Source organism: Hylobates moloch, unplaced genomic scaffold (assembly GCF_009828535.3).
Source record: "Hylobates moloch isolate HMO894 unplaced genomic scaffold, HMol_V3 SCAFFOLD_11, whole genome shotgun sequence".
NCBI classification, from domain to species: Eukaryota; Metazoa; Chordata; class Mammalia; order Primates; family Hylobatidae; genus Hylobates; species Hylobates moloch.
The window spans coordinates 42407573-42428116 of NW_026652286.1; the positions used below are offsets into that span (position 1 = coordinate 42407573).

Below are 20544 nucleotides of genomic sequence, written 5' to 3' on the forward strand. Positions count from 1 at the left end.
TCTTACAGTTACTTTGATAGGTTATTCTTAGAAGCTTCTTCTCATTTTTTCCTTGTTCTCCACTTAGTTTAAGCTGATATCTCTTTATTCTGTGTGGTTGCTTATAACTCCTTCCACAACCTAGATTGCCCTTGTGGAATCTTGGAGTCTTTTGGATAGGATATAAGACAACACCGTGCCATCTCTCTCTAGCTTGTACCCCATTCAAGAAATGGTCAGGCTTTTATAACAAATGCCCTACCTCAATGCAACAATAGTCTCTCCTTCAATGTTGCTATCAGAGCAGAAAAGTACGTTTATCAATGTTAATTTATTCATTTAGATTAACGTCTACTGGGTGTGGATCATATTAAGTGATTCTGTTGGGTTCACATGGATCAGTCACAATCTAACCTAGGAACAAAAATTAGGGTTCAGTTATGGTCTGGTCAGAATATAAGAAACACACCAGCTCTTTTAATTGAGAAAAATTAATGAATTGTTAACCAAATATTGGCGAACACACAAGACAAAAAGGGAATATGAAAGTATCATTGTAGGCAGCAACTTTAGGACATAGCTTCTAAGCCTAGGACTGGAGGAACAAAGGTAGGAATTTGGCACGATTAAACCTTACAAATTTGAAACAGGAGTGCTGCAAAGCTGAAACTCAGACTTTGAGGAGTGGTCACTGTTTAGGTGATTCTGGGGTCTCAAGAATTCAGAAGAGAGGTTCCCTATGACTAGGACTTACTCCTCTGAGATGGGGATTGAGGGGAGACTTATCTGGCTGATTCTGAGGTCTTTAAGAGGCCATGGTAAGGCTGGTTCTAGAAGTGTTGGAAAGCTTCAAAATATAACCAACTAAGGCCACTGGAATTGACCACTAGTACTTGGGCGAAGAAGTGCCACTGGGGAAAGAGCAACAGAAAGGAAGTAGGGTACAATTTCCTTCTTCCTGCCCCAGCTTCCTAATGCCCCATATTTGTAGATCTTGGGAGCTGGTTGGCAAAGGAGGAATGCAGTTTGCAGAGGCTCAATCCCAATATCACAAAAAATGGTATAGAAGATAGGGGATTGAGACTGAGCGGTGATAACATAATAATAAGTACAAAAAACCGAATATATTTAATCCTGGAAATTATTTATACAGATTGCAAAAGAAATGAGGAACTGACCAGCAGATAGTAACATAGTCCAGAGATTTGTAGCAGCAGGAAGCTACTACCACCTATAGACTGGAAAGCCACAGGTGGGGTTACTAGAACTACAGGCAAAGTGAGCCCAACCAGTGGAAGCTGGAACCATAGAAGAGATGCAGCTCACACTAGAGACTCTGCCTGAGGCAGGGGAGTGGAGTAAGAGATACCTTGCATCTGTCAGTGCTTCCCAACCAGCTCTATCCATCATATTCTTCAAGTAATGATTGGATAAGTGTAATATAAAGAGTCACAGAAGAGTCAGGAGTGGACTTGAGGGTAAACAGGCTTAGCCTTGGTACAGAACAGAAGCACATTTTGTTGGCCTCATTCTTATTGTATTATTATCATTGTACGATACATGATCTCCTAGGGGCTTTCATTTTCATGGTCAGCACCATGCAAAGCATCAACTCGTTGTAGTCCATGAAAGATGAAAGTAATTGACATTTTAGAGTTCTAGGGAGTAGAGATTCTGTTGTACAAAATGAATCTTCTCCCTTAAAGCCAGATGCCTAGATTTCTCTGGGAACTACTTCTGGCAGGTACACTATCAAACACGATTTAAGTCCCTATATCCCTAAAACCTTACCCACTGAAGTAGGATCAGTGCCTCTTCACAGCACTCTTCAGTTCTGCCATGAAGGCAGTGATCACACTATAGTTGGCTCTGCATGTTTCTGTGGCATCCACTGGAGAGAGAGACCTGTGGGGGAAGAAATAGATGTCCCTAGAATGGGATATAGGCATGGCAGGGAATGTTTATTTGTTGAACATAAGTAGTTAATCTTCGGCAAAATAGCTTCAACTGAAAAATTTGATTCTTTAGTCATATAAAAATATCAGTTATGTCAAATACATAAAATCCCATAACATGCTAAATACTGAGTTGATATAAAAGATGCTGGGGGTTAGTTTAAAGGACATCAATATCACTTGTATTAGTTTGAATTTTCACTGGTGTTTTGAACACGGCATAATAGACTATGTCTTACTTCATCCTTTTTTCATTAAAAATTTCCCAACATTTTATTATGAAAAATTTCAAACACAGAAAACTTGAAAGAATTTCACAGTGAATACCAGCATACTTATGACGTAAATTCTACCATGAATATTTTATTATGCTTGATTTCTTTTCTTTTTAAATTTTATTATTATTATACTTTAAGTTTTAGGGTACATGTGCACAACGTGCAGGTTTGTTACATATGTATACATGTGTCATGTTGGTGTGCTGCACCCATTAACTCGTCATTTAACATTAGGTCTATCTCCTAATGCTATCCCTCCCCCATCCCCCCGCCCCACAACAGTCCCTGGAGTGTGATGTTCCCCTTCCTGTGTCCATGTGTTCTCACTGTTCAATTCCCACCTATGAGTGAGAACATGTGGTGTTTGGTTTTTTGTCCTTGTGATAGTTTGCTGAGAATGACGGTTTCCAGTTTCATCCATGTCCCTACAAAGGACATGAACTCATCCTTTTTTATGGCTGCATAGTATTCCATGGTGTATATGTGCCACATTTTCTTAATCCAATCTATCATTGTTGGACATTTGGGTTGGTTCCAAGTCTTTGCTATTGTGAATAGTGCCGCAATAAACATACGTGTGCATGTGTCTTTAGAGCAGCATGATTTATAATCCTTTGGGTATATACCCAGTAATGGGATGGCTGGGTCAAATGGTATTTCTAGTTCTAGATCCCTGAGGAATCTCCACACTGACTTCCACAATGGTTGAACTAGTTTACAGTCCCACCAACAGTGTAAAAGTGTTCCTATTTCTCCACATCCTTCATGTCTAAAACACCAAAAGCAATGGCAACAAAAGCCAAAATTGACTAATGGGATCTAATTAAACTAAAGAGCTTCTGCACAGCAAAGGGAACTACCACCAGAGTGAACAGGCAACCTACAAAATGGGAGAAAATTTTCGCAACCTACTCATCTGACAAAGGGCTAATATCCAGAATCTACAATGAACTCCAACAAATTTACAAGAAAAAAACAACCCCATTAAAAAGTGGGCAAAGGACATGAACAGACACTTCTCAAAAGAAGACATTTATGCAGCCAAAAAACACATGAAAAAATGCTCATCATCACTGGCCAGAGAAATGCAAATCAAAACCACAGTGAGATACCATCTCACACCAGTTAGAATGGTGATCATTAAAAAGTCAAGAAACAACAGGTGCTGGAGAGGATGTGGAGATTTCTTTTTTTTGGGGGGTTACCACCTGAGAGTTATTCTACTTTCTTTTTTTAATGTATATATTTTTATTATACTTTAAATTCTAGGGTACATGTGCACAATGTGCAGGTTTGTTACATATGTTGTAACATGTAACATGACATGTTGGTGTGCTGCACCCACTAACTCGTCATTTACAGTAGGTATATCTGCTAATGCTATCCCTGCTCCCTCCCCCCACCCCACAACAGGCCCCGGTGTCTGATGTTCCCCTTCCTGTGTCCAAATATTCTCATTGTTCAATTCCTACCTATGAGTGAGAACATGCGGTGTTTGGTTTTTGGTCCTTGCGATAGTTTGCTGAGAATGATGGTTTCCAGTTTCATCCATATCCCTACAAAGGACATGAACTCATCATTTTTTATGGCTGCATTTGATTTCTTATCTATCTTCTGATGTATCCATCTTTCTACTAATTTATTAATAGAGCTCACCTTTTGGATGCGTTTCAAAGTAAGTTGTAACAACAGTACACTTCTCCATAAATAGTTCAGCAGTTATATTATTATTTGTAGTTCAATATATTGTATAGTCCTTTGATTTTCTTTTTTAAATTTTATTATTATACTTTAAGTTTTAGGGTACATGTGCACAACGTGCAGGTTTGTTACATATGTATACATGTGCCATGTTGGTGTGCTGCACTCATTAACTCGTCATTTAGCATTAGGTATATCTCCTAATGCTATCCCTCCCCCTTCCCCCCACCCCACAACAGTCCCCAGAGTGTGATGTTCCCCTTCCTGTGTCCATGTGTTCTCATTGTTCAGTTCCCACCTATGAGTGAGAACATGCAGTGTTTGGTTTTTTGTCCTTGGGATAGTTTGCTGAGAATGATGGTTTCCAGTTTTATCCATGTCCCTACAAAGGACATGAACTCATCCTTTTTATGGCTGCATAGTATTCCATGGTGTATATGTGCCACATTTTCTTAATCCAGTCTATCATTGTTGGACATTTGGGTTGGTTCCAAGTCTTTGCTATTGTGAATAGTGCCGCAATAAACATACGTGTGCATGTGTCTTTATAGCAGCATGATTTATAATCCTTTGGGTAAGTTTCTTTGATTTCTTTCAAACATATACTGCACAAGTCTTACATGCATACTAGATAAGTTTTGATAAATGCATTGGCTTTGTTGTGAAATATGTTTATAACATATTTCTAGGTAGGGCTTGGAGGTACATTTAGCCTTTTAGATGGATTCGTTTTTAAATATTTATGTTCTTTGCAAAGGTAGCTGCTGCGTCTTTATTGGTCTGTATACTATCAGTGCTGATAATAATATCTAGACTAAAATGTTGCTCAAAAATCTGTTTTTATCTGTTTGTTTGGTGGAAATAAACTGGTTATAATTTTTAGGTTCCATATAGTGATGGAATAAAAGGAGTGCTTGCATAAGAAATTTGTTATATGGATGCTAGCATGCATTTGTACAAAAAATACATAACACTTAAATTCCACATACGAATCTGAATAAATGTGGAGATCTGAATTTGTTGGATAATTTATTGACTTGTTAATGAGAATGTGAATATGTATCTGAAATATATATTTTTAGCTTTGTAAGCAGGGGAATGTATTTAAAACATTTGATCATTTCTTTAAGTATAAGTCTCTTTCACAGTGTTTTTCTAAGTTTTGTCTATAATTTACATTGGTCTATATAATCAGCGTAAGAATACATGGATTATAGTGTGTGTTTGATGTGTCAATATATACAATTAGTGACTAGAGCACTGGGCAATTGAATTGCCTGAGCATATTTGTGTTTATCTGTTTGTATGTATGTAAATTTGAATGAGGCAATGTGAATGTTAGTAAATAAATAGTTAAATAGGTCTAAGGGGGTATCTGTGAAGGTCTCGGGAGAGCTATGGATATTTATGTTTCTGTGCATACATGTATGCAGTGTGTTTACATTCCCTGATCAAAGAAGGATTACCACACTAATGATGTGGATGATTATATCAGGGATAATTGTGCCAAGAAAGATATTCTCCTGGGAGCAATTCTCTTATGGCCCAACTCACTCTTCACTGATACCACCCTCCCAATTATTTCCGTGGTCCCTCCTTCCACCACACACAAGCAAGCCTTGGCATTCTGGAGGGCTCATAAATTTATAAGTCTTAGGAGAATGAGCTGATGCCACTGCCAGCTGGACCCACAGCATAGTATATCCAGCTACAAGGAAAGCATCTTCCATCCAGTGAGTGCTCCCTGCTTCACACTGCCCACCTGACCTCTGTATCTAGATTTTATTCTAAATTTTAACACTTTTGCCAAAATTCCAGGCAGCCTTTAACCCTTATATCTCCCCTTCTAAATGTGAGCCAAATCTGACCCCTTTCAAAATCCAGGATCACAGACACCTGATGCCAGTTTTCCATCTAAAAACCATAATACCAAACCACATATCATTGAGTTAAGGCACTGCTGCATCATTTATAGGTTTTTGTCTCAAGGATATTTTATACTTCTTATTTAAAAGCCTACAATTTGAATTTTTGCCTTTGATACCTGACTTGTGTGTGTACAGCTGGAGAAAAGTTACAGAACCAAATGAACTGAAGTCATTTAACAATGTTGTTGTCAATCTTAGCTGGATTTTCAGTATTGTGTATGTCAGCATATATGTATGTATATGGGAAAATAATTGGTGGAGAGATTATTGTGGTTTTGTTAATGCTGTTGCATTTGTGACACTGTGTGTGTGTGTAAATGTTTATTCAGAGGGCTTAAAAATAAGGGAATATTTGAAATATATTGCATAATCCCAATGAGTCTTCCTAAGTTGTTGCATGACAGTATTTTGTGTGAGTAAGGGAGTGTTTGATAGTTTATGTGTATGTGTGGGTATGAGATAGTGCCTATAAATACCTGGGTGTGTAAGTATGAGTGTAAAAATTATATTTTTCGGGTACCTTTGAGTGACTGTGTGTGTGAGTGTGTGTGTGCTCATGATATTCTGTGCATTGCTTGTGTCTCTCCACCTTCTTGACCTTCCTTCCAAGATAGGTCACATTTAGGAAGTTTTCATGGACACTCCTGTGGACAAAGCAAAGAAAAAATGTTGTGGGGGTGGTGGTGGGGAATTTTCTCCATGGAGGAAAAGTTTTCAAAGTTGCTTTGTAGACTGATGGAAATCTGCAAAATAGATAAAATATTACCTTCTAGACTACCTCAATTTACATGCCAGTGGTTACAGACAGTGGGGTAAACCTATCTTGTGGATGAATTCTTAGAATTCTGAGTCTTTTTATTTCTTCATGACTCAGAGAAAATCTTGCAGCAAAGATAAAGAAAAAAAAACAGATCTGAACAGGCTAGATCTAAAAAGACCTCTTAGAGACATGGACTTTAAACATGGGTTTGGGGGAAGAGAGGTTTAGCAAGGAGAGTAACCCATAAGGAGAAAATACTACTCATTAAGTGGATGCTTTGCCTTTTCATTGGGAGGGGAGAGAAACCAAAGGAACAGATGAATCTCTTCTCACTACCTATATATATTTGGGATTATGACTGATATCTCGATATTATCCAGCACCTTGTCACCATCTAATTTCACTCTGTTTATGAGGAGTGGTAGGAATAAAATGGGAACTCTAAAATGAGAAAAATAATAAAAGAGACATTATGCTAAAATTCCAGAATGGAGGTTTAATTTTGAGATATCAAATACCATGAAAATATAGTAGAAGAGCTATTTTAAATAAAGGTTGAGATGAAGTCTCTTATGGTGTGACTTCTCAGTTTGCATCATTCTGACTATTGTTTATTTTGCCTGAAGTTAGGCTGAGGCTGCTTAAAAAAAAGACAGAAAAGATAATTCAGTAAAGAAGGCAGAGAAGGAGAAGCCAAGGAAGAAGTACAATTGTGGACAAATAGTACCCTTGAATGCAGAAGGTGGTTCTAAAAAGGTGAGTTAAAAACAGTGTTAACTGTAGCAAGAAGATCAAGTGAATTAGGAGAGAGAATGTTTTCGTTAGATTCAGAGACAAAGAGGTCACTTGGTGACCATAGAGAAATTTGTTTCAACTCAGAGGAGGGGTGAGTGTGGAAGCCACAGTATAATGAATTGAGCAGTGATAGAAGGTAACGTAAGTAAGATTGAATCCCGACATTGAAGATCTCAGAAACAAGCTGGAGAAGCAGGCAAACAACTAAAAAATAATAATGATAAAATACAAGCTCCTATCTTCAGGTACCTGGAGAGACAATTTTTCAAGAAATTTGGTTAAGAATTGGGAAAAGGTCATAGAGTGGTGGGTAGAGAAGAATGTTATTGCATCTTTATGATGGAATAGTCTTGCACACACTTATTGTCTGAAGGAAAAGAGGCAGAAAGGGAGAGAATGAATATGCACTGGATTAGTGAAAACGGCTCTGAAAGAGTGACAAGAAATGAAATCCTGAAGGTGGAGAGCCTGTCCTTGGAGAAGGAGAGAAATCTCTTTCTCAGAAAGTAGAGGTTAAGAATGAATAGGCCGGGCGCGGTGGCTCACGCTTGTATTCCCAGCACTTTGGGAGGCCGAGGCGGGCGGATAACGAGGTTAGGAGATCGAGACCACGGTGAAACCCTGTCTCTACTAAAAATACAAAAAAATTAGCCGGGCGTGGTGGTGGGCGCCTGTAGTCCCAGCTACTCGGAGAGGCTGAGGCAGGAGAATGGCGTGAACCCGGGAGGCGGAGCTTGCAGTGAGCCGAGACTGCGCCACTGCACTCCAGCCTGGGTGACAGAGCGAGACTCTGTCTCAAAAAAAAAAAAAAAAAAGAATGAATAAAAGTGTGTATAAGTTTAAAATAAAAGTGTGTATAAGTTTAAAATGGTTAATAATTCTCTCTTTTTTTATTCCCATAAAATACTTTCTTCTTTGGTTTTATCCAGCTGCATACCTGGTTTGATTGTAGAATTTATTAAACGTTGGAGTTTACTATGTGAATGTGAAAGAGAGGTAAAGAGGAGATGAAAATATCAGTTTTAGTGTGGGTGAGTAGTTCAGGAGAAAAGTGAGGAAGAAGAGTTCATAGACCAGAGGAAAATGGAATCGTGGAGACTCAAGAGCAAGTGCATGGGTATGAGAAGGTTGGAAGGTAGAAACCTATAGTAAGGATATGAAAACAGTAAATTTAGGATTTCAGATATAGAAAAGTTTTTGGCTTATGACAAGTTCAGGGGCAGCCATTGGGATTGGGAGGCTGGGGTGAAATCTGAGTACAGGTTATTGAATCTGTAAATTTATAATAGTAGATGTTCCATCTATGCTATCTACCAAAGACTTTCCAAAGCCTAGGATGCATTTCCTCTTTCTGGTCTACCAGGAACAATTGTTAATGTTGTCTCCTATTATGCCTTGCTGTGTTATGGGCACTCATTTGATCATCAAACCACAAAGTTTCTACTATGGCCTAGATAGTGAGCAGGGCCCTGGTGGTACACAAACAATTAGAACCCAATTGCTTCCTTAAAGAGATTAGTGTCTTACTGGGAAGGCAGGAATACAGGCAATCATTTTCAATCTATGACCTTTTGTTGGAGACAGGATATCTGAAAGAAAGTGAAGAAGTTTCCCAACACACCCTCTTGGGTCCATTCCCCATCTATATTCTCCCACCATGCTGGGTCTCAATGGCACCCCCTTCCAGCCAGCAACACTCCAGCTGACAGGCATTCCTGGGATACAAACAGGCCTCACCTGGGTTGCCCTGATTTTCTGCATCCTCTACATGATCTCCATTGTAGGTAACCTCAGCATTCTCACTCTGGTGTTTTGGGAGCCTGCTCTGCATCAGCCCATGTACTACTTCCTCTCTATGCTTGCTCTCAATGATCTGGGAGTGTCCCTTTCTACACTTCCCACTGTGATTTCTACTTTCTGCTTCAACTACAACCATGTTGGGTTTAATGCTTGCCTGGTCCAGATGTTCTTCATCCACACTTTCTCCTTCATGGAGTCAGGCATACTGCTGGCCATGAGCTTGGATCGCTTTGTGGCTATTTGTTATCCACTACGCTATGTCACTGTGCTCACTCACAACCATATATTGGCTATGGGTCTGGGCATCCTTACCAAGAGTTTCACCACTCTCTTCCCTTTCCCTTTTCTGGTGAAACGACTGCCCTTCTGCAAAGGCAATGTTTTGCATCACTCCTACTGTCTCCATCCAGATCTCATGAAAGTAGCATGTGGAGACATCCATGTTAACAACATTTGTGGGCTCTTTGTGATCATTTTCACCTATGGTGTGGACTCATTTTTCATCCTGCTTTCCTACGCATTAATCCTGAAAGCCGTGCTGGTCATTGTATCCCGGGAACAGCGGCTCAAGGTACTCAACACCTGCATGTCACACATCTGTGCAGTGCTGGCCTTTTATGTGCCCGTAATTGCTGTCTCCATGATTCATCGCTTCTGGAAAAGTGCTCCACCTGTTGTTCATGTCATGATGTCCAATGTCTACCTGTTCGTACCACCCATGCTCAACCCTATCATCTACAGTGTGAAAACCAAGGAGATCCGCAAAGGGATTCTCAAGTTCTTCCATAAATCCCAGGCCTGAGGAAGGCTGAAGTCCCCAAAAGCTCCTTTGGAGGAAGGATTGGGACATGTTAACAACTTAAGGAATGTTAAAGTAAGGATGAAGAGGACCCAGGATCTTGATAGTAGTGAATGTATCACTAATAAAATAATATTTGACTATAAAATGGCATACATATTTATTCAACACTTATGTGAAAATTATTGTGCTAGTTGCTACTAAGCATGTTGTAATGGTGAGTATGAAATATTGTCAAGTAACCAGATAGACATGTGAAGAGAAAATATAAAAAAGAGCCACAGGTATCCTGAAAAATGCTTGTTTGACATATATGGGAATAATGAAGTTCGGCAGGGCAAACAGAATTTAGCAAAAATAATTCTGCTTCTGCCCAGAGTGAAGGAGATAATAAATATTAAAGAGAGACAAAATATATGGAGGCTTTGTATTTAATGCAAGAGAGAAGATCTACTTTGTTTGTGGTAATAAAAACAGGCTATGTTGAGTGGTTATGAAGTAGCTTGTGAAGGATGAGAGAAGTTAGAATTCTTGATTCAGGATGGCAGGAAGAAAGAAGGGTACTGATTTTGGCAGACATAATTGCCTGAGAAGAAACACTTAGGCAGAAACGTTTAGAACAGTACTATTCCAAGTATGGTCTAATAAACAATATCATTGGCATTTCTGGTAGCTTTATAGAGAAACAGATTCTTAGACCCCACATAAGTCCTACTGAATGAGAACTGCTTTTAATAAGAATCTTGGGTGATTATAGCTTGAGAAGGACAATGTTTCTCTTTTCTAACAGCACTCAGGTATTAGACTGATGCCCATCTGCTGTGCAACAAGAGTAACAAAACTCATGTTTAACAAGAGTTTGGAAAAGTGGTTCTCGATGTATGATTTCCAGATCAATATCATCAGCTTTGCATCGAAACTTGTTAGGGATGCAAATTCTGATGACTTTCCTTAGACCATCTGAACAAAAAACTGTCAGGAGTGAGACCAAGAAGTTGTGTTTTAATACATTCTCCAAGTTATTTCCATATGTATTAAAGGTTGAGAACTTTTAACCTAGAATATTGGTTACAGATAACTGTTTAGACAAATGGGGAGTTTCCAACTGGGACACTGGGGCACAAGGTCTTGAGAGATTGCTGAAGTAAACTTGTGAATGACTTTTAAAGTGGGAAACTCAATGCATCACAATTAAGCATATGGTATTGTTGGTGAAGGGAAGTAGAGTAGATTTATAACCTTAATATCTCCATGAGACAGTGCAGGTGGAAGACAGAAATAGCTTCAGAGGCGAATTTGATAAGCAATCTCCAGCCACCCCACAGTCATAATCCTATATTGTGCTTTCCTTCTTTTCCCTCAATTCCTACCTCCTGTCATGCCAAACTACTTGACATTGAAAATTCAGGCAAACTCCAACTTTAGGGCTCCCGTTCAGGCAAATAGAACTGGGAGAGAGAGGAAGAGAGAGAGAAAGAACAATTGATTGTCATAGTGAGATGGTTAGGCAAGAGAAGTTTGTCAATGGAACTTCACTGTACAAAAGTCTCCTGATCAGGAAGTCTTTGGAGACTTTTCTGCAAATCTATTAACTCTTTTTCTTTTCTGCAGTCTATTAACTTCTTCCCTCTTTAGATGGGATATGTTTAATCTAGTTGTATTTTTGTTTACCAAGCATTTACCTGCAAATTGCGTCTATCTCTGCTTTGCTTCATTGTTAAAAGTTTAACTTCCACTCCACAGGATATATTTATTTCTCTATTTAAGCTTTGTTGTGGGGAGGAAAGCTTCAAAATTTCCCAACAAATGACGTTTAATACAATAAGCCCTTTGTCTTGAGATTTGCATGGATGTTTTGTTTAGTATTACCACTATCAGAGTGAACAAATATTTAGAGTTTCTCTTGACTTATCCCCTCATTTAATGGAGGCAGAAACTGAGTTTTGAAAAAGACGTTTTAAATATCTAAAAAAGAGCAATAGATAATGGCAGTCCAAGCAAAACTCTGCACTCAGCACAGAGTTGGTCACACCAGTACGTGTGAATTAAGGGAATAACCAAATGACTATTTAAATGAATGAAAAAACTGGATCCACACTGATGTTTGTTCCCCTTCATGCTGTCTCTAATAACATAGCTAGAGTCATTTTACATCATGACTTCTCAAAATCCTGCCTCTCCTTGCCAAAGATTTATGCCCAATATGAGGCATCATTTGTTTCCTTCTTTGTCCATGATTCTGTGACCTAACTTACAAGGTCATGATTCATGATTACTCCTGAATTTCATCTCCTGGTTCCCAACTCATTATTTTTGATCCAACCAATCCTATAACAATAATGAAAAGTAGAAGGTGTTCTTCTGCCACTGTTCCTCTGTTCCTTTGTTCCTTTGATATTTCAGTGCTCCACGTGGGGGAGAGAACATTACATCTTCTATTTCCCTCCCTGAACCATTCCACCACTTGATAGAAAAGGGAGAGAGCCTTCCTGCTGTTCCTTCTCTCAATACACCCTCACTCTAAAACTCAGATGAACAAAAAGTAAAATGGATTATTTAATGGGAAGTTCAGGTGTTGGGAAAAAGAATCTGTTTGGGGGACCTGAAATTGAAACCTGCAAGAGAACTTACGATAACTAGCATGTGTGATAAATTCAATAAAAAGAGACAAACCTATTACTTCCTTCTTCTCATTTGAATCTCAATCCCTTGTATATAGGTGCTATCCTTTTTTATAAATCAGGTTCAAAATTAAAGGAATGCTAATCTTCTAAAATCAGGTGGCAAAGCCAGGACTTAAAATTAGGTCTGTATGATTTTGAACCCATGGTCCTTCAGTATCTTGGAATGTTTCTTTTGGAGGAGACCCTGAACTTGTGGTAACTTGGCAGACCTTGGGAGTGGGAATTCAGGAAGGAAGTGTAGGACTAAGTGGATTGAGGCAGTCAGGTCATATCCTCTCTGGTTTAAATCCTGGGGTTATCTCTGGCCTTCAAGCTCCGGTCTCTGAGATCTGAGCTCTGGAATTTTCCCGCTGGAATCTAAGCTTTAGGTTTTGCCTGAGATCTGAGTTTTAAGCTCAGAATTCAGGGATCTAGACTCTGGGTTCTGAGCACAGAGTTGCAGTTTTGAGACTGGATAACTGTGGGGGTGTTGCTGTGAAGTTTGGAGAATTTGTCTCCAACTTCTTCTACATTATAAGGAAGGAGTTGAAATTTCATTTTCTCAGTGGAGAGAGGGCAGTTTCTCCAGGCAAAGTGGTTTCTTGTTTGCTTGTTTGCTTTTTCTTATCTTTTTATTCCGGAAGGTAAGATCTAACCCCGCTCCTTTCCCCAATACCAGCACAGCATCACACTCAGGCAAAGCAGGACCCCAGGGGCTCTGGCATCTGGGAACAATTCCTCAGAGGCATAAAGGCAGCCTCCTCTCTTGGCTGGTGCCCACCTGAGATCCATTCTGGAGCCATTGTGAGTTCTGGTCCTCTGCCTCTCAGTCTAACTCACACTTCACAAAGCTCCCTCAAGGTGATCAAGACACTTTGATCTGTCTGTGTCTTCGAGGTGTGTACACAATAAGTGTGTTTCTAGCTACAAGTATGCTTGTGCTTCTGTACGCTTCTCTCAGATTCTCTTATCATGCCTCTGTATCTTTGAGTGAATCTCTATCAATGCCTGTGTATGTTTGCATAGTTGTCCACAATTTAAAAATCCTCAAATCTCACTTTTACATAGGTTTTCTATAGAAAGAACAATATTCATTCAAATACCCTCGTGGTCTGCCAGCCACTTTCAGATAAGGCTGCCAGAGACTGCTTTAGCAGTGAAAGACACATGGGTGATCACACAGCAGGGGTTGAGAACTTGCCTCTGTTCTGTCCCACACAGATCCACAGACATGGGATTCTGTCGCTGAATAGGAGAGACCTTGCCAGTCTGGAATCTCAGGCCTGTGAGCAAAAAGAGAGCTGAAAGCCCATTAACCCTGATTCAGCAGATGCTGACATTCTCTTCCCAGAACTTTCATGAAGAGTTATCCAGTCTTTGCTTGAACACCTTCGCTGTCCAGAAGCTTACTATTTCATTGTGATTTTAGAAAAGTGTTTCTTACATGAACCCCAGACTGTCACCCTGTGATCTCCACCTATGGCTCAGCACCTGTCATACTGATCCCAACCTGTCTCTACTGCAGTCTCCTCTGGTCAAAATGAAGCATCACTCATTCCTTCAATGTCCTTAATGTGACTTAATTCCCTTTACTTTTTGCATGTAATGCAGTCAGTTTAAATCCTATTTAGAATATAGAACCAAGAACTGAAGGTACTTCAGTTACAGCCTAAGTAGTATATTCATCTTTTATTCATTAATGATTTTTTTTAGCATATCTTTGTGTCAGAATCATGTCATGTGTTGAGAAGGACAGGATGAACCAGGCACAAGTCTGATCCTAAAAGAGCTCAAAATCTGACAGGAAGGAGGTATAAATGTAATTTTAATAAAATAGGAAAAGTCTGTAGAAAATATTACAAAGTTACAGACAAGAAAGTTATTGTTTCTGCTAAATAGTGTTAGAAAAAACTACAGATTTGTTTTAAGCTATATATCACACTGCTAGTTCATATTACACTGGACTATCGATTGGTCACTGAGAGGACGACTTTTGTGGTGTGAAAATTAAAAGTCAGACACTTGGAGAAATAGCTAAAGGGATTTAGGACAGGTTAAGAGAAGAAGGAAAGATTACAGGATATCACCATGGAAACCTCAGATACTATTTATCTATTCAGTTATTCATCCAGTTAAAATATTTATTAAGCATCTGTTATGTATTTGACCCTGTGCTAGTATGGGTTATCTAGTGATAACAGACAAATAAACAAACAAAAACAGTCAATATCATCCATTCTTTTTAGAATTTATGATCTAGTAGGGATACAGACATTAGACAATTACACAAGTACATATATGTTTACAAATTAACATAAGTGTTCTGCAAGAAAATAACATATTCCATGAGCAATATTCAGTTAATACTTGATGAAGATTATTATGTCTCTGAGTCTGCAACATTATCTATAATGTTGAGAAAGCATGTTTAAGACCAATGTGAGAAAGCACTTCATATCCATGAGATCTGACCAGGATAGTGGTTTAGGGATGCAATAAACTCCCCATCACTGGGAATGCTGATGCTGAGCATGGGTGACGATTGTATAAAGATGGACATTCTCTCAGTGGGTACAAGATTGGACTCTTGATTCAGATTCTAGAGAGCCTATTAAGTTTATCACTGAATATATAGCCTTTTGAGATGGGGCTGTTTTTTAAAGGTGACTTAACCCCTGTTCCCTACCACCTGACCTCCAGCTTGCATAGGAGGCTAGAAAAAAAATCTGCCATTCAGTCATTTTCTCTGCCTGGAAAAATAAAGATGACCGACTTCTCCAGCATCTTCCCATTTTTCTCATTTAGATGTCTTTTGCTTCAGAAGGTTGGCTGCTGGCCTTTATAGGGAAGACCATGGGACTTGTAATTGGAAGAACTAGATTCTAGTCCCAGATCAGCCACTTACGGGTTTCAGGCAAGTCACTTGATATGGCTGTTATGAGATTCAAATAAGGCATCTTAGGAGTGAAGCAATTGCCCCTCTGGTTGTCATTTTCCATCCACAGATTGAGTTAATTTTTTGAGCTATGGTCTCCTTGACGTTGCCAGTCTTTTCACTGTCCTGCATGTTCTTCTTTTCATGGTCCTTCGAAGGCTTGATTGTTACTTCCTGCTGAAGATGATGTTTTACCAGGGACCAGCATCTTCAGATGAGGCAGGTCAGGATCTTCAGGAGAGATAATTAGATTCAAAAGAATCCCACCAAGCCTTTCTGTCCCTTAAGTGACCCTCCAGAGAGGTGCACTAGCCCCAAAACCTAGGCTACATCTGTGGGCACCACCCTGGAGTATTATAAGCAAATCCAAGTCAATTCAGAGGAGCTTCAGGATGCTGAGTGGTCTAGTAGATGATGAAACACAAATAAATGTTTAACTTGTAGGTCCAGGGTGGAGTAGGAAAATTATCTGAAAGTCATGGAGGGAGACAGGGAGAGCTTGCAAATTTCATTTTAGTCTAAAATACTGTCACTGTAAAGGGGCTGGAATGTTACAAAATGAATCTAGAGTGGTTCTCAACATTGAGTTCATCTGAGGAGCTTTAAAACATTGATAATTAGATACTACACCCTGAGATTCTACTTTAATTGGTATGGGGTGTTACCTGAGCACTGGGATTTTTAAGTTCTTCAGGTGGTTCTGATGCGTAGCAAAGGTTGAGAACTGCTGATCAATAAGGTAGACTCAAGATAAATAAATTGATAAGAGGCACAAGGAAACACTTTTCATATGTCAGGAAAGTCATTAATTTTGAGGAAGGACAGAGTTCAGCGGAGCTGGTGCATGAAGAGTGTAGAGAGTAAGAGAATGCAGGACCTAGGATCATTCTCATAATTACATTGCTCTTGTCTCCGTAGTCATAGCTCTTTTTTTTCATTTTTAGATATAAGATCTCATTCTGTTGCCTAGGCTGAAGTACAGTGGTGCAATCATAGCTCACTGCAGCCTGGAACTCCTGGACTCAAGTGATTCTTCTGCCTCAGCTTCCCAAGTAACTGGACTACAGGCAGGTGCCACCACACCCAGCTAATTTTTTAATTTTTAATTTTTTGTACAGATGGGGCCTTGCTATGTTGCCCAGGCTGGTATGACTCCTGGAGGTCATAGCTCTTTGTATTCCCTTGGCAGTACATTCTCCTGACCGTACATTTATTCCAGCAGAGCATTCTTATTAAACTTTTCAGATGTATGAACAATTTCACATCAACATTTGGTAACCACAGGATAAAGAATTGGAGCAGGATCACTGACTTATACATCAAATCTATTGAGTGAATGTGTGAACTGGTGATTGGAAGTAATTCAGTTTTTATACCAGTCATGAGTGCCCCTTCCTACTTCACTATTATTGTCTTTAAAAATTAATTTTATAAATTTCATTTATGTTATATTACATTAACTATGTTACATTATATTACATTACATTATATATTATTTCAACTTTCTGACTGGGATTAGCTATTTCTCTCTGATCTCATGGCCACTGAAGGAGTCTTGTATCTCTGTGTCTTTGTTTTCATCTTTGCATATATTCTTGGTTAAATATGGTCTTTTAGAGGCCACTACATCTTTGATAGTTTTCCTAAACTTTGTTTGTTTCTAAATCAGAGGTAACTTGTGTATTAGCATAATTTTCACCTGATGTTTATATCCTTCATCGTCCATATTCCTATTTCTCCCTTTTTCAGCTTTTTAAAACCATAGTCTCACTTTCATTCAAAACATTTTTCCCTCTCTGAGGTGGAATGGGGATGCATGGAGATGATTCTTTACTAGGAGTTCTTGCCTTCTAAGATTCATGTTGCCAAAGCTAAAACTCAGTTCTTTCTGATGACTCCAATCTAGATCAGACCACAGTTTACTCTCATCTCCATAGTGAAATTGGTAACCTTACTACAAGAGAAAATCATGAATCTAAACTGTAATCTAGGCTCTGCAGAAATTGACTCTTAAGCTGTGGCACGTTATTTGTTCTTTCTCTCTGGGTCCTAGTGTCTCTCTAAGAATAAAATATCTTATTCACTATCCCATGTAATATCTTGCTTATCCTACAAAAAATCTAAAAAGCAAGTGTATTTTTATCCTCAGTTTACAGGTAGAGATACTGAGAAAATTAATGTCACATGTTCAGTAATTTGAAGCTCTGCAAATGGATTCTGAAAGACTTTAGTTCAAAATACTGAATATGTGACGTTAATTTTCTCATTTTTTCTTACAACCAAAAAGAATAGTATTATTATATTCATGTCACAAGTTAAAAATCAAATCAAACCAAACAAAAACAAAATAAAATTTTGGATCAGAGTATAAATAAGTTGAACACATCACACATCTGGTAACTGGCTGAGTATGGATTTTGGCTCAGGTCTGATTTATTCCAAAGTTTCTGCTCTTAATTTTTAAGCTATGCTGTCTTTCACAAGATTGAGCATTCTGAAATATTGCATGTTACTGCTCAAATGTGGGAGCTAAAATAGTTGATATCATGTAGGTAGAGTGTAGAATGATAGTTACTGGAGGGTGGAAAGGCATGTGTGTTAAGGATAGGAGAGGCTGGTTAATAGCTATAAATATATAATTAGAAGGAATTAGTTCTAATGTTTGATAGCAGAGTAGGGTAACTAGAGTTAACAACAATGCATTATATCTTTCAAAGTAACTAAAAGAGAGGAATTTGACATGTTCCCAACACATAGAAGTAATAAGCACTCAAGGTGATGAATATCCTAAATACCTCGACTTGACCATTATACGTTTTATGCATGTGACACAATGTCACTTGTATCCCATAAATATGTACAAATATTATGCATCCATAAAAAGTATTTAAAACTTTTTTAAAAACTTAAAAAGATGGAGCAGTCTGAAATATCTCTTTTCCAAGTAACATTTAGGATTCTGGAACTCAGGAGAACAGCAGGAGAGAAGAGGATGTCTGTTATACTTTTATTCAGAATGACGTAGATGACTCCAACTTTCTCTCCTCCTGCCCCGTCTCCTTTCTTCAACTTTTCTTTTTTTTTTTTTTTTTTTTTTTTTGAGACGGAGTCTTGCTCTGTCGCCCAGGCTGGAGTGCGGTGGCGCAATCTCGGCTCACTGCAAGCTCCGCCTCCCGGGTTCACGCCATTCTCCTGCCTCAGCCTCTCCGAGTAGCTGGGACTACAGGCGCCCGCCACCACGCCCGGCTAATTTTTTTGTATTTTTAGTAGAGACAGGGTTTCACCGTGGTCTCGATCTCCTGACCTCGTGATCCGCCCGCCTCGGCCTCCCAAAGTGCTGGGATTACAAGCGTGAGCCACCGCGCCCGGCCATTCTTCAACTTTTCAGGTTGGCTTCTAAGGCAGAAGATCCAACAGGTGGGGACTAACTTCAGTTTTTTTCAAATGGCAGGTGAAGACTGATCTCTGCCGTTGTTGGCATGGGAGCTGAAAGCAATGAAAGTCTTGATCTCCTATCTGTCTTCCTGACTGGCATCCCAGGACTGGAGGCCCAATATGGTTGGTTCTCCATCCCTTTCTTCACCATGTACATTGTGGCCATTGTGGGAAACATCCTAATTATGGCAGCAGTGCAGGAGGACTCTGCCCTACATGAGCCCATGTACCTATTTCTCTCCATGTTGGCTGTCACTGAGGTGGGCGTCTCTGTGTCTACACTGCCTACTGTTACGGGCATTCTTTGGTTTGATGCCCACAGAATTGACTTTGATGGCTGCCTGGCCCAGATGTTCTTCATTCACACCTTCTTCTGCATGGAGTCAGGGGTCCTACTGGCCATGAGCTATGACCGCTTTGTAGCCATCTACAACCCCCTGCGCTATACAGCCATCCTGACCCTGCCCCGTATTATCTGCATGGGTCTGGGCGTTACACTGAAGAGTGTGGCACTCATGGCCCCACTTCCAATCCTTTTGAGGCAACTGCCCTATTGCCACACTAATGTCCTCTCACACTCCTACTGCCTCCACTCAGATCTGATCCAGCTGCCTTGTGCAGATACTAAACTCAACAGCATCCTGGGCTTCGCCATTGTTCTCGCAACTTTCGGGCTGGACTCATTGCTTATTGTGGTCTCTTATGTCTTGATTCTTTATACAGTGATGGGCATTGCTTCTGGAGAGGGATGGTGGAAGGCTCTCAACACATGTGTGTCACATATTTGCGCATTGCTTATATACTACGTCCCCATGATTGGGGTATCTGTGATGCATCGTGCTGCCAAACATGCTTCACCCATTGTCCACACACTTATGTCTAGCATCTGCCTTTTTGTGCCACCTATGCTTAATCCCATCATCTGTAGTGTTAAGACCTGGCCAATAAGACAGGCAATTCTTACCTTATTCTCCTGCAAGAGGGAATTGCTCTGAATCACTCAAGGAGTCAGGAACTGTCATTAAATTCATAAACTCTGATAATGTTTCTGCTATGGGCAAAGCTCTGCATTAGGCGTTTTGAGGAGGAATAGGAACAAGGAATTCAAAGTGTTGCAACAGGCTTGAATCTGAAATGCAAGAGTTATTCCTAACCCTTTCCATCTCACATTTTATTTGTATATGTGTGTCTCTGTGTGTGCACATGTACATGACTTTCTCTTCTAACCAGATATGGTGACTTTGGGGCAGAAGTAATGGATTTTCCTTTTCCTCATTTTCTCAAAACTCCAAGCAAAAAAGCCTGACAAATAGTAAGTTAACAACAAAAGCTTGAGACTTAATGAAATTTAAATTTAAATAAAGCAAAATTCTATTTTTGTGGGTTAGGTAGGGATTACCTAACCCATATCTTCCAATTAAAAAAATATTATCCTAGGAACATGTCTTTGAGTAAGGTAAGCATACTCTCTGGTTTTCTCCAGATATTCATGGTTTACATCTGTTTTCCTTAGCAT

The 20544-nt window shown here is 39.4% G+C and overlaps 2 protein-coding genes across 2 annotated transcripts; both read left to right on the plus strand.

The window, feature by feature from the left end:
• The first annotated feature begins 9053 nt into the window (after positions 1-9053).
• Positions 9054-9998, plus strand: LOC116476235 (olfactory receptor 51I1). Its single transcript, XM_032165912.2, has one exon. It carries the CDS (start codon positions 9054-9056, stop codon positions 9996-9998), a length of 945 nt encoding a protein of 314 aa, XP_032021803.1.
• Positions 9999-19072: 9074 nt separating this feature from the next.
• On the plus strand, positions 19073-20023 carry LOC116477344 (olfactory receptor 51I2-like). Its single transcript, XM_032168060.1, has one exon. It carries the CDS (start codon positions 19073-19075, stop codon positions 20021-20023), a length of 951 nt encoding a protein of 316 aa, XP_032023951.1.
• The last annotated feature ends 521 nt before the right edge of the window (positions 20024-20544 follow it).